This window comes from Symphodus melops, assembly GCF_947650265.1.
Source record: "Symphodus melops genome assembly, chromosome: 3".
NCBI lineage: Eukaryota > Metazoa > Chordata > Actinopteri > Labriformes > Labridae > Symphodus > Symphodus melops.
In genome coordinates this window covers 21,700,557-21,715,541 of record NC_136693.1, presented here as the reverse complement: position 1 = coordinate 21,715,541, position 14,985 = coordinate 21,700,557, and the positions used below count along the sequence as shown (strand labels likewise).

At 40.0% G+C, this 14,985-nt stretch overlaps 1 protein-coding gene across 3 annotated transcripts in view; it reads right to left on the bottom strand.

Annotated features, from left to right (window-relative positions):
• Positions 1 to 6,785: 6,785 nt before the first annotated feature.
• The window catches only part of LOC306821529 (talin-2), an 86,112-nt gene continuing 77,912 nt past the window's right edge, over positions 6,786 to 14,985 (bottom strand). For 2 of the 3 annotated variants that reach the window (XM_079340019.1, XM_079340020.1), the window contains exons 50-58: positions 14,318 to 14,434; positions 13,878 to 14,063; positions 13,652 to 13,759; positions 12,899 to 13,004; positions 12,126 to 12,250; positions 10,495 to 10,683; positions 10,210 to 10,392; positions 9,951 to 10,076; positions 6,786 to 9,528 (exon numbers count right to left, since the gene is read on the bottom strand). In XM_079340019.1, coding sequence (XP_079196145.1) covers positions 9,400 to 9,528; positions 9,951 to 10,076; positions 10,210 to 10,392; positions 10,495 to 10,683; positions 12,126 to 12,250; positions 12,899 to 13,004; positions 13,652 to 13,759; positions 13,878 to 14,063; positions 14,318 to 14,434 — 1,269 coding nt within the window. In that variant the 3' untranslated portion in view covers positions 6,786 to 9,399. The remainder of the gene's footprint in view (positions 9,529 to 9,950; positions 10,077 to 10,209; positions 10,393 to 10,494; positions 10,684 to 12,125; positions 12,251 to 12,898; positions 13,005 to 13,651; positions 13,760 to 13,877; positions 14,064 to 14,317; positions 14,435 to 14,985) is intronic. The other variant, XM_079340021.1, reaches the window with a different exon arrangement.

Below are 14,985 nucleotides of genomic sequence, written 5' to 3'. Positions count from 1 at the left end.
CCCTTAATCAACTGCTGATGAGGATTGGGACGTGCCATCAAACCCGGAAGTATCCGATCTTACTCGCGACTTTTTTTTATTTTTCATATAATTACAATATCTTTATGAATTGTGCTTCTATTAATTGTTGTTGACATTATTTTAATGTCATGTTTTATAACAATTATAAATCTTAAAACTAATTTGTTCATGCGCAGTTTTGAGGACTTCCCCTACTGGCAAATTGAGCTGGTCCTATAAATCCAGACATCAGACACTTATTTAGTTAGGAGTTAAAGCAGTATTGACCACGATGTAATCGTGTGTACATAATTGATTAACTGACATTAACAGTATTAGTGTTATTAGCCCTATTTGCACTGATTTGAACTCAAATAGACCTACTTTTTAAGGCAACAAGTGCAATAACTTTATTTCATGAGTCATACACAACCCACCAACTTGCTGAGTAATGTGATTTTTTTGGGGTGATTTACTGTAAATCAAGACAGAAATATCAAATATCTGAATTGTAACTGTTCACAAGCCACATTTTATCTGAAAATGTTCACAAGTTCTATTCAGTAGGCTACTTCTCTTTCTGTATCTATTTGTTGCAAGGCTTCTATTATGTTTACCTGCCAATAAATCAATAAAGTCCCCTTTTGGAACAAATGTAATCTTGTGTCATTTTATTTGATGAAAAATACATGTTTTCATTGTTGTTTTTGACATGACTAATAAAGTGTAATAGGTGAAATTGTAATTGCAGTCAATAAATTAGTAATTCAATCAGGACTGGATGTAACTGCAGTGTGCCAAATGAAGCAGCCACAAACCTATTAAGGATTATACAGGCCAAATATGTTGTAAAATGCCGCTCTGAAACCCTACACTGATTTGTCCAAAGGCTGTGGAATGTTGTGTTAAGCTAGTGAGCAGTGACCTTACCTTATAGAGCACAAGCTAAATTTAACTACCCATTTTTCTTTATCCCAATACAGCCCTTGAGTCTCTTATAATTGATGACTTCATAATTTAATTATTAAATTAGATCTGTATGGTTGCTTGTGATATTAGTTTCCCATGGGGACCCATAGGGTGGTTAAATATTTGGCAGTGGGTTCCTCAGTGAGGACTTCCCACCAGTTAGCCCAAACTCACGTCTGTGGCTTTCTTCTCAGCGAGCTCCAGTTTTTCCTGGGCATCCTTCAGGGCTTCAGAGTACTTGTCCAACTCATCCTCAGTTGACTTCAGCTTCTTCTGCAGTGCTACAAGGTCATCCTCAAGCTGGCACACAGACAGACAAGGAGAAATTTATTGACATCCAGAAGACAGATATCGTAGACTCTCAGACACAAATAGACACTGTATAGGACACATTTTTAAATGTCTCTCATTTAGAAAAACAACTAAATATCTAATTCACAATATTTTTTTGTATAAGGAACCTACAAATAAAATGTATCTAAGCTGTTGAGGCACTTATTACTGTGATAATATAGATAAATCAAACGGAATAACAAAAGAGCTGGAATGCTAAATTTATCCTATTGCAACATTCATTCATGTCTTAAATGGGATTTTTTAAAAAGGCGTGTAAAATCATGCAATTGAGACTGTTGAGCTTAATTTAAGTCACAAATGTACAAATTCTTTTTCACAAGACACTGGACATTCATCCCTATGGGCGCCATGCCACTCGCACCGGTGCGTAAAAGCGCACGGGCGGGTTTCACACTTCATGCCGACCTGTTTGCTCCTGTCCTCAGCTGCTTTCTTGTCTGACTCGGCCTGCTCAGCTCTGTCCAAGGCGTTCTCCTTGTCGAGCTTGAGCATCTGCATCTTCTTCTTGATGGCATCCATGGCTGCTTAGTTTCGGTGGCTGTCCGCGCAGACCAAAAACAATAGAAACAGAATGAAAGGCCCGGAGCGTCTGAACCACACTGATAGCCAAGCTGGAGTGCGAGCTCGCCTTGATTGCAGTGAGTCAAATATGTAATTTTGATGGGTAGTTACTGGACACCCAATACTTTTTTGGAAACAAATGCAGCTGTTTGCCAACGTGGGACCTGTCTTTTTTTTCTGGATCTCCACTGTGATTCGCTCTTCAATGACATTTGACCACTTCTATGACTATACATGGGGTGTGGACGTCAGAGAGACTCTGCCCCCTCTCACCAAGACGTAAGTGACAGGCAGGAAGTGGAGCGTCAAGAATCAGAGGTTGTAGCTCTTGGGTATTTGGGTGAAACATGAAGGTAATACCTACTTTATTATGTTCCAGGAAGACATCAGAATCTGCATGACAGAAATTACAAATATAAAGTAATTTCAACAACTGCCTCAATACTTCATTTTATTCAACTGTATCTTAATTAAGGTTTCTGACACTTTTATTGAAAAAAAGTAATCTTGTAATCCCTGAGACAGAGGCCAGTACCATAATGAATTGTAACTGCAATCTGAACTATTCATACAAAACAAATACATGTGATTGGATAAGCCCCTGTGGAAGTTCTTCTCCCTCTGTGGGGTGTCACGTTAGCCAGTACGGCTTGTTTGTCTTCCAGGGAACATTTCAGCAGCTTCCTCTCCGCATAGCTCAACATCCAAGCAGCAATCAGATAGGCTTTGCTCTCTGTAGAGGTATATCATCAAGCTTTCCTCACAGCTAAAACATGCCTGAGAGTTAGATCACAAATGGGCCTCAGTGGGTATAGTGAAAAAGATACAGGAACATTTGGCATTTCAGCAGCCCCCCCTCGCAGAGCCTCTGTGATAGTTCACAGGGCCACTGGCAGAGCCGCAGCTGTCACACACAACCTGTGGTCAGGATAGCTGGAGGGTTTAGTAATAATAGTTTACTGTCGACTACAGTAATTAATTTTGGAGCATGATAGGGAAATTGTACTTGGGATGAAGGCATTGAGGACCAAATATATGTTAATAGGTGAAGTGACGATGATTTATAAGGAAAGGTTAAACACACACAAATACACACACACCCGCTGTTATGTAATACTATACAGTATGAACAGCCCTCTTGTTCACATCCACACTGAGTCCCTCTTGTTTATGTTACAGTTTGCTTAACTCTCTTTAATGAGACTTGAGCGTCCACTCTTTTTTCTCCTTTCTTAAGACAAGCTTCTTTGTAAGTGTTTTGTTCAATGAATTTGTCTATTTTTAGGTCTTGGAGAAGCACCTGTTTGACTCTGTCTAAAATACAAGGCCCTTTGAGCCACTCCCACCCTTCCATTGTTTTTAAGACAAGCGGCCTTACCTTCTGGAACAGATCATTCGCCATATTGAAAAATTGCACTGGTAGTAAAAAGCCTTCGCTATTTCTCCATTCATTTGTTTTGACTAATGATAGGAAAGCCTTGACCTGATATTTTAAAAAATAATTTTTGGTTTGAACAGCTAAGAATCACTTGCAAAAGAACGTTTATTTTGGATAAATAAGTCCTTATCTTTTAATGTTTTAATATCTTAACTTTAGCTTCAAATAGATTGTCCCTCATCTTCTGTGTTTTATTGTCCTGTGTTACATCTCTGTGGTGGTCCGCCTGATATCCGTCCTGTGCAGCTTTTTTTTTAAGGCAGTCAGCTGTCACTGTGTTGTCCTCCTGCCATGTGTTTTGTGGACTGTTTATCTGCCAGCCAGGCATGCCAGTCATATACAGAGATCAGAGAGGCTCAGGGCGCAATTCATGTCACCCTATCACCCTGAATAGATAGAGAGACGAACATCACCACATTGTACCTGTCCAAAACGTAATGATTTACTTAGATTAAGGACTTCTATTTATAGAGTGCTAAAGAGCATGTAGAGGTCTTTTTAATTTAACTCAGTCACTTTCTGTTACCTGTAGTTAAAATTGGGTTTCTATTTCTAAAAGTTGCCACCATATTTGTGTATGTTTACAGTATTTGTTTTACAGACATTGTTTAAAGCCAGGGGGATTTTATCAATCCACAATATGAGTTCTACTGACTCAGATTCTTTTTTTTAATTTGGACTTTTATGAAGTTCTTAAATACTCCAAAATAAAACACAGTATTTCTTTCTGTTTTTTGCTCATCCTGAAGCTGTTAAGGTGGAACATTACGATGTAAATCTGTGTAATAGCTTGATACAAAACTTTACAGCCAATGTAAGTTAACTTTATGCCGCTATGAGATGGACTGAGAGGCATGATGGGAAGCATGTTGCACCTTGTCAGTGGAGTTACAGCCTTTTGAAGAACCACAAGTGAAGTTCAAAAACATTTTCAGCTGATTTTAATAGACTGTCTGCTGATGGTGTTTATATTCCCCTTTTTACTGGTTGAGTAGGGACTCTTGCATCTTTTTGTGTGACTTCCATAAAAATTGGATCATGATCTATACTTAAAACGGGGCTCCCAAAGTTTTCAGCTCACATTCTCAAAATAAGGTGTTGGAGAGCAAGGACCCCCACTTTCCCTGGAGGAGGTTCAGGTAAATAATGTAGCGCAAAGCCAAACACATGAATACAGCAGCCTAAAACCCATTAAATCATTTTATAAAATAATTTATTGCAAGAAAGGTTAGAAGCCAAATTATTTTCATTTACAGACTTTAGCAGTGAATAGACACACAGGTGTGTTCATCTTTATTTGTAGAAAGCAGCAGGCGGACATTGTTCCTGTCATGTACAGACTTTCCTTTTACGTTTTTTTTACACAATGCTCATCTCCCTTGATGACCTTATCTGAATTAAACTTGTTTTTGTATCTGTTTTTAAAGAAATTGGTCAAAATACACAATTTAAATTATTTTTTTAAAAGGAAGGCATTTCAGGACCCCACTTTGGGAACTGCTGTTTTCGAGGAATCAGCACCAAACTGTAAAAGCTTAAAGGTTAAAGACAGAGTAGTTTTAAAGGTGTATTGTAAATGTAGTCGGGCAGCTTAGTGATTTGCTCCCAGACAAAGTGTGTGTACTTTGAATTGACTGAAACCTCTCACTGCGTTAATAAAAACTACATGTGATTCATCAATGTCAATCTTTATGTCTTTTGTTTCAAGCTCATCAGGCTTATCTCCAACACTTTGGACATGCAGATCTCTTGTGGGAGGTCATGTATACTGTAAATATCAGAGTGATGAGTGCAGTGCTTGTTTCAGAATGACATTGGCGTGTCATTTACATCAGAGGAGGAACAACCTGATGTGACACTGGTCCGTTATATGTAAAACACAATAACAAGCAAAAATCCGACTTATGCACCCAAGTCAGGGCAGGTCATCTCCGACTGAATACAAGTGCTTCTTTGAACTTCTATCCTTTCTGTGCAGCCGCTGCAGTCGTCGGTAACTGTACCCACTTTCCAACGTTTATCATAATTAGATTAAGGAGAAATAATAGATGAGCTGTCTTCTGTCAGCTGCTTGTCCACATTAAAATAAATGCACACGTCCTTTGGCCAGGATTTCTCCCTCTCAGCCAAGTCAGTTTAACAAGGCCTCTTGTTACAAGTCGGATCAAATAACAACTTGATAATCTTTATGAGTCACTAGATTGACATTTCTGTCACTTAGATTAGCATGCACACAAAACAAACATTGTACAAACTTGAAGGGAAAATTACCATTTTTAAACACAGTGGCAGAGGAGCAGCTGCGACTCTGTATATGACATTGCTGCCTCAAATTTTAGTGTCAGACAGATTTAGAACAGGTCTCATAGCATTGGAACCAATATAGCTTCAGGTTTAGTGCTGACTCAGAAATACCATCTTGTCCTGACACTAAACTGACACAAACACAAGAGGCCTTGTCCACTTGCCAGAAATCGCCTCTGTGTTGTTGACTGATGCTCAGAAGTGGGTCATATCCTTCAAAACTACGTAAACTGATGCTGATACAAAATCTTTTATATGTTCAGGAAGAGTTTATATTCCTTAAGTTAAATGTTGTATCAGCATCGATACTGATAACCAGTCCAAATTTTGCTAAATTATTTTTACGAAAAAGTTTTCTAATTTTGAATTCCACAGAATTCGGGGCTGCAGTGGCTTTTGGGACATCAAAAGCTCAGTCTGTGTTGGAAGGTCGGTTAGGAACTGAATGGTTCCAGTGTAAGCCCATAGTATGGAAAGTGGGGCTGATTGCTGGAGGGGTGTGGATTAAAGTAGCCTGTTCAATAGGAGTTTTTTTTAAAAAGAGAATTTCCCCTAAGTGATTCATAAAGTAGGTCTTCTTTATTATGAGTCTTCTCAAATCAGACTATTAAAGTAACTTTTAAAACTAAACTAAATTTTTTAACTAAATTAAACTAAATTTGACTCCCTTGAGTTTATTCTACCCAATAGACAGAAAATACTGAGGACATGTAACTTTGAAGTCAAACTAAGTCTGGAAAGTTGTCTTTCTTACCGTAAGTGTCCAAAAACTGACGAGTAGGTAAGAATATAATAATAAATGGTCTCTATTTTAATATAAAAGCTGTAATTGTAAATGTTTCACATCTAAGCAGGTTTTGGAATTTTTTTTTAAGATGGGGACTAATGATATTTTGGTACTTTGAAGTGTTTGTAATGTTTCTTTGAAAATTTGCTGTCAAAAACTACAATTTGACCAATTTAAATAATATTGCTTTTGATCACAAACTTCAGAGCGGCAGGTAACCTGAATTTGAAAAAAACAAACAAAGAGTAGGTACCTGGATATGAGTTCAAATGAACATTATGGAAATGTATTTAATGAAGTGTTCCCAGACCGAGGTTAAGGTGTAGAATGTAAACATCTTTGTTTCACAAAAGAAAACCACACACACCGTTACATTGAAATGCTTTATTTATCATGAATACAAAAAATAGTTTTATTGAGGCCAGATAAATATCTTTTACACTATCTTATCTCTTATCTTGACTTTATTTCTGTTAAGGGAGGGAGAACGTTCTGAACACTTCAAATACTCCACATCATTGAAATGCACCACGACATCTTAATGGTGACAGATATATTGAAATGTTTGATCCTATGTAAATCTTTGAGATACTTTAAAGCACAGGAAAGAAAAACCTGTCCATAAAATTAAAGTGACTTCATAAACGTACATTAAAGCAGTTGACAGAGTTCAATCGTCAGTCTGTCGTAGTTTAGAAGTACATGGCCGTGGAATGCAGTACAAAAATGTGTTCATATATATATAATATCCCTTCTTATATTTATATATATGTTTATGTACTGATGGTATAAACAGCCACTCTTTTTTTTTGACTGGTGGACAGTTCTTCTATGATCCCAAAAAGGCCTTTAAGAGAGAGTAAGAGTTGTTGTTTCAGCACTTAGAGGAACTTCATGTGAACAAGTGGGACAACAAATCAAATAATAATAATAAAAAAAAAAAAAAACACAAACATGAACCTACATTCCCCCTCCCCCCCCAAAACAGTTGTTTCCAGTTCCTTCCTAATTGATGAGGTGAAACTGTCACTCAAGCAGACCAGACACTGTATGGGCTACGGACTAAGGCACTAATAATGACACTACAAACTTGAGTGATGAGCGGTTGACCCCCACCCCTCCCCCCTGCATCCACCCATACCCCGCTCTTCAATGATCAACACAAATACAATGTCACAAAACACTTCTGATTTCAAACCTACCTGTATAAAAAAGAAAAGTGATTGTGTGGCTTAACTTACTGTCTATATACTGTCTGTATGTGGAGGTCAGAATCACTTCTTAAAGTTGAACTCTGTTGCCGTTTATACGAGATGCATCTGAATCACAAAGCCATGCATGTTCACAGCAGGACCGAACCTTACAATATAATGTAGTTTAATATTGAAACACAGCCCATAGAGTAAGACGAAAGGAACCGAACACACTACAATCAAACTTGGTTAACAAAAAAAGGCTCCTCTGTTGTAGAAAACGAAACATCCATTCAAGTCTCGCAGAGCACCCTTAAATTCAGAGACTGAAGGAGATGAACTGCAGTTATTTGTGTTGCAGTCACTTCACTGATTGCAAATTAGAATCTAACAATTTCTATTTCTTACAATTAAGTTATTGCCTTCAAAAGGGTTGCAGATGTTTCGTTTCGCTCTTTCCTCAACTTACAAAGTAGGAGGTCAGTTGAATTGGTTCCCTGGCAGTGACTCAGTATTGCTGGAAAAAGACTGCATGTGCTCTTCAACAGCAGGTACAAAAATCATAGAGGGAAGGGCCAAAGTGAATCTATAGGCAGCTGACACTATAGGACAAAGCACAGCAGCGGCACTAATGCTTGAGGTATTTACATGTGTTCTCAGTTTGCATGATGTAAAAGCCAATATAGTCTCTAAAATCTCCTCTGTTTTATCATTATCACTTGAAGTTTGCATGCTGTAAGGGAAACCAATACTGCCCCCTAAAGCACCATCCATGTTATTGCATCATGATCAAATTCTATTTTCACTGTATGAAGTTCTCAACACCTGAAATGTTTAAGATAGAAAAAAAAAAGTTGAAAGTCTTGGGGATAACGTCTCGGCTCGGCTCATGATGTTAAAGACTATTTCTGCTTTCTGAAAAATAACAAGGAGGAATTAATATTCCTTCTACATCGACACCTATGTATTTAAGGGCAAAGACAAACGCTGAATTTGCTGCATGTTAAAAAAGACATTGTGTCGGGACCATTCTTTCCTGCATTAAAAATCAAAGTGGTGAGTGAAGAGGCTCGCACAGTTGTCTACTTTAAAGGATGGTTGCCAAAAAACAGATTGCCAAAACATTCATTGTGGAAATGTACAGTATTGAAACACCAATATATTAAGTCCTTCATATTAACGTCAATGACCATCACAGATATTAAAAGGTGCAGAATGAGAGAGTTAAGGCCAACATTCATACAACATCAGAGCAGAAATCCTTTGCTCAGTGAGAGAGGCTGCAGTTAAATGGCTTTATCAAATAAACAGTGATACAATCATTTCTTCATCTTATACAGCTCGAGCTGCGATCTGTCAAACCAAAACGAAATAGAAGCTGTCGCTTACAGGCGAACATGAGAGCGTATGAGTCGTACTGTTTGTCCTAAAGCATGTCACATTCTGGTTCAGACGACTTCAGTCAAAGTAGTTGTGCTAAACATTGAGGACAAAAAAAAAACCCAGTTCTTCAGTCGATCACTGTTTCTCTGTTATCAGAAAGTAGTCAGTTTCACGCAGTAGTATTTCAGACATGCTATTAGTTGACTTTAAGATCTCTCCATGTGGTCACTGCAGACTTGGGCATAACTGTTGTGTTGAACATATCTGAAGTCTCTGTAGGCCACGTACTTGTTCATTCAAGAGTGCCTTTCAGAAAAGGACACAAAAAACGCACACAGACAGACACAGATGTGCTCCTCACGCTGCTTTATGTAGATGCATCAGCAGCGATGGAGATTTTTGAATCATTAGTTGCCGTCCTCTCGTAGCTCGCTGGGCAGGAACTTGTACTGCTGCTGCCTGATCTGAGCCAGTTTCTTCCTCGCTTCTTCCAGCTCTCGCTCCTTCCTCAACATCTCCTCCTGAGCTGCAATGATCTAACGGACACAAATATGCTCATTTCAATAACGTTATCATTTAAGGACTGAACAACTTGACATGTAAGGTTTTCCAAAACTCTGCTTTTAACTCAAAGATCACATGCTGTTAGTCTTCCTGCTAAGTCTTCCTCGATGGCTTCATTCTATTTGTTTAGTTTAAAGAAGGAAAGTCAAATATCTTTACAGAGAATGTGAAAGCAACCAGAAGAATGAAACTTTTAGCATATATTTAAGTGAGAACAGATGGCGTTTTGATTAAAATCCTTGTTTTTGTTTCTCATTCATAACTTAATGCTAACAAAAAAAATGGAAGAAAGTCCCATCAGACAAAAGGTTTAGAGGGATAAGATTGCAGGTTGTCCTGAAAGTATTCCTGATAACACTGAAGTACCATGTTGAGTGCCACTCCACCTTCTCACCTGTGCTATTCCACCCACAAACTTCGTCTTGACAACCACGTTGTCATCGTCTGCTTTGTCAAACGCCGCCTTCTGAGCTGCCCGCACCAAGTTGTCTGAAGCCTTCTTAACTGCATTTCCAGCGATCTATCACAGGAAGAGATCAGGTAAGTTGAATTGAATTAATCATTATGGTGCTGTTAAATATGAAACCTACAAAAGTCTGGGAGCGAACAAGGATTGAACTGAACCGATTAACCAACGTATCTGTCTCGTGTACCTGCAGTCGCCTCATGGCCTCAGAGTCCTGGTCCGCCTTCACCTTACAGGCCACCAGCAGCTGAGCGGTGGAGGCTGCTACCTGTTTGGCTGAAGAGATGAGCTTCTCTTCACTCGCATGGCCTTGCACTGAGGCATTGGCTGCCTCACACAGGTTGCTGGTTGCTGCTGCAACCATACGCGCCTGGCACAAAGAGAAAATAATCAATTAGCCAAATGAAACTCTGCAAAAAAAAACAACAACAAAAAAACGTAGCTCTGATTATGGACTGCAGAGAACACTTACAGCAGAAATGAGCCCCTGGGACCACTGCCCGTCGTCCACCGCGTTGGCAGGGATCAGGCCTACTTTGCCCTGAGCCACCAGCTCTCTTTGGGCAGCAGATGCCGATTTGACCAACGCACTGGTGGCTGCAGCGATGGACTTAGCTGCCTCCAAGATCTGCTCCTCAAAATTCAACGTCTCGTCTGCCTGCTGAGGGGAAAGGACACCAGTGAGTAAAACAGGACGGCTCCTACACAAGGCTAAAGTATCTTCCCTTTCAAACAATATTTCTACTAGTTTCGCTGTGAACATATTCACATAAACTTGAATTTATGACTCAATGATTTTAGTGTAGAACCTTGCATTGAACGAGTTACTGTGATCTCCTTTTTTATTGTACTGTTACAACATATCAACCATTTTCTCATTGATACTGACACATTCTTTGCCAAGTTGTAATGACTTCCCACAGCCAGATAAAAAGCATTCATAAGACCACAACTGCGGATTGGAAGCTCGGTGACGATTAAGAGCAAAGACAAGACTCCGCACGAAGATTATCTGTCAGTACGACACATCTCCACTCAAACTCTCGTCTGTCATTTGTAAAATCTCACACACACACTTCCACACGTAAAACACAAACACACCACAAGTTTGTAGACAGAGCGGGACACTGTAGGAATATGTTTGATATATAGTTGGGACTGAATAACAACCTAATATATCAAACATATCAGACAGAGCCCTGCAGAGAAGGCCTCCACTGGTGGGGACAGGCAGGGAGGGAGGGGAGGGGTTAACTGGGAGCCAGAAGACAGGCTTTAGCTACATCTAATACAGATGGATGGATGGAGGAAGGATGGATGGATGGAGGAAGGATGGATGGATGGATGGATGGATGGATGGATGGATGGATGGATGGATTGGAGGTAGAAGGGGAGGGGGAAACATGGCGGATGTTTTGAATGGGAGAAGAGGATACGACTGAAGATGATGTGGAGAATGTGGAGAAGTATCAGTCAATGCAAAACGCTGATGGTTATGGATCGAATGAACGGGTTCGAACGAGGGTGTCCGTGGTTGTTATGGGAGTTTTTGGTTTGGTTGGGAACTGAAATGAAGGTAAAAGAACATTTGACGGGATAATGTGATCGGGGGGAGGAAAGCACAAGACACAGAGCAGCCTTTGTGAGAAACAAAACAAAATGTGTCATTTTGTTACGGTGAAATCTTCCAACACTGACACGTAGTAGAAACACTGAGTTGTTTACAGATAAGCTCGGGACATTGAATCAGGCTTTAAAGCTTCAACGCATCGCTACACAAGCACACGTGTCTAATATTCACTACTTTACTCAACTACTTGGGGGAAATCATTTCATTAAACACATCTTTGCATGTCGCCAATTTGAAAAACCCTCTGCAGACTTCATGTCTAGATATGTTTCTCATGATACTTTTAATATTTCACTTTGGGGAGATTTGAATACAAGATGTGTACCGGCAGTTGAGTTCACCAAAGGATCTGTAAAGTTCCTCCACTACAATCAATACATTTCTATTGAATATTATAGCTTTTTACAAGCTCCACCCTCTTTGGATTCAGTGTTTCTTAGTCTCAGTGAGTAATCAGTCTTGCAGTCACCCACCTTGGGCTTAGCTCGGGGTTTGAGCTGCTCGAGTTTCTTAGCTGCTGCCTCGATGGACGCCGCTGCTCCCAGGAGCTCCGTTTCTGCAATCACTGTCGGATCCTCCGGGTCAACCCACTCGGAACCTGAGGGGAGCATGCATCCATGCAATTAGGATTAAGACTTTCATTGAAATATTGGATTTCAAAAGACTGGTGAAAAAGCTGCGTGTCAAAAGGTCATGCCTCACAACAACATCACTGTGATGACAAGAAAATAAATAAAACCCTGAACCCCATGCAGAGCTGAGCGACCACACACACAAACTGCCATTCACTTAAATGAAAAAAAAAAAAAAAAAAAAGATTGCTTTGTTTGACTTGACGGCAAAGCGTGAGGGATGTAGCTGACACTGCGAGCGGCTTGATTTCAAAACGAGATGAAATGAATCAATGTTAGCGCTTAAAAATAAAACGTGTTCAACAGCTCAACCCTGGTGAAATGAGTCACAGGAGACAAACCAACACCAACTTACCTCCATCTGTAGCAAGAGAAGGAGGACAGGAATATTACTAAAGGTTTCTTAAAAGCAGCATTTTCCTTTGACTTGTGTAGCAAAAATGATTTCTCATAGAGAGGAAGAAGCCTCCAACATGGACTTTGTTAGACATCTTTTGTGAGGGAAAAGAGGTCGTCACTTACTGATGCAGACTCTTTTAACACTGAAGAAGAGGTCCAAGTGCGTGGTGATGGGGTCTGTGTATACATGTTGTTGTGTATTTGCTTCTGATTACCTTTCATGGCCTCAGCGGTCTGGATGAGCTCTGTGACGGCTCCTGCCACTCGTTTGGAGCACGCTGCCAGATGCTGCTTCTGCTCTGCAGTCGGCTTCTGCAGGACCTGCACACACATCGAACAACAACCTCATACGACTGGCAATAGTTGTGTTTTATACTGAAATTGCATTGCAGGAAGGATTATTAACAATTCTGCGTCTGACATAGACGTGACATCTTGGACTTCTAATATTTCAAGAGCGCATCGTACGGTTTCAAAGTGTGTTGGAACATCAGGTACATGATTCACAATGAATCCAATCCCTTACATTTTTATCTGAAACAAGAAATCAGAGTGATAATGTTTTCAGCAAAATCAAGCATAAGGCGGCCTCAAGTGTTGAAGATGAAGCTGAAATACAAAAACCTGCAGTTCCTCAATTGTCCTCTTGAGGCAGGCTCTTTAATCCAAGGATGAGATAAAGGCTAAAGATGTTTTAATTTATTCACATCATCAGCAACACGGTTAATTTGATCGTTCACATTGTTGCTGTATGCCAGGAGGCTGAAGACCTGCCTCAACTCCACCTCTTGCTGGAGTCAGCATTTCCATTACGTTGACCGTCAGTGTTAAGCTTCAAACGCATCTTCAGAAACCAATGGGCGATGTCACCGAGCCTACGTCTTTGTATTTTATATGGTAGAATGACATTAACTTGTCATTTTACAAAATAAAGAATGTATAAATGAGAAGAAAAATGTTCAACCCACCATCAATACTTGTTCCAGGAGGTCAATGTATCCAGTCGTACACTCTGATCCGAACATCAGTGCTCTGTGTTTCACCTCCTCACTCACCTCTGGATGGTATGCTGCTTGCTGGAGGACAAACACACATCTTCCCATCACTCAACAAGTATGTTGGACACATCGAAAGCTTGTTTTTGACTTGTGACAACTTCATGACATGATGCATGTGTGAAGGTAAGTAAAGAACCTTGCAGGTGGTGAGCATGTCTGAGATGGCTTTGCGGCTGAGGTTGGCTGTGTGGATGATGTCCTCCTGCCGGGCAGAGTTCCCTGCAGCCACTGCTTTAGCGGTTGCCATGGTGATACCCTTAGTCATGCGGATGAACTCCTCAGGTGTGGTTGTCTTGTTGGGAGCATCTCTGGATTGGAATAGCTAGGGATGAAATAGGTGGGTTACAGTAATTCGTACAAAAGTACTAAAAAAAATATGAGCGAGATTTGAAAAAAAAAAAAAAAAAAGTGTCTCCATTTGAGCAGAACTAATCCTCATCAGCCCCGTGACATTTTGTCCCGATCCAATTGATTGAAATGTTAGGTCTTAAATACATCACTCAGTAGCATATTAGTGGTACTGCATGACTGCGTGTCCATGATGAATTCATACATATTCCCTCCACCAATCCTCACCGCCATTTCTTGTTTGATGCACTCAATTGTAGCCTCCAGCGCTCTGGTGCCCCGAGTGGCTTCGTCCTCCACAGCCTTCACAGTCTTCAGCAGGGACGTCACGTTAGTCACCATCACCTACAAGAAATTCAAGAGAGGGAGATTACACACAATAAAAAAAGAAACAATGAGAGAACAAGAAACATGAAACAGTCAACATCTTCCAAACACAATAAAAGAATAGAATTATATGAGACAAAACTAAAAGATACATACAGTATTGATACATGCAGGCATGGTTCCAACTGTCGTCTTTTAAGTAACCAATAAGACCCCATACACCAACACTCTTGATCATGGTTAAAAGATCCTCTTGCCTTGTATTATGAGGTGAGGATTGCGCAGCACAGTGAGGGTGCACTACATGCCTCTCAAAGATAGGGGGCGCATCTCACCCATTCAGCTCAGCGCACCACTTACACCAAATGCTTCCCAAGTTCTTTTTACACTTCATGTCTTAAAATACCATGTGGGGCATGTTTTTTTTTTTTCCCAATCACCTGTGAGACTGTAAAACACTTCATCACAGAGTTTGAAGGTGATGTTTTCTTTTTTCTGTAATCTTCACAGCTCAAAGTGATAATGAGCAGCTGAAGGTGTCATCTTCTGATTATGACATCTGGTTCAAG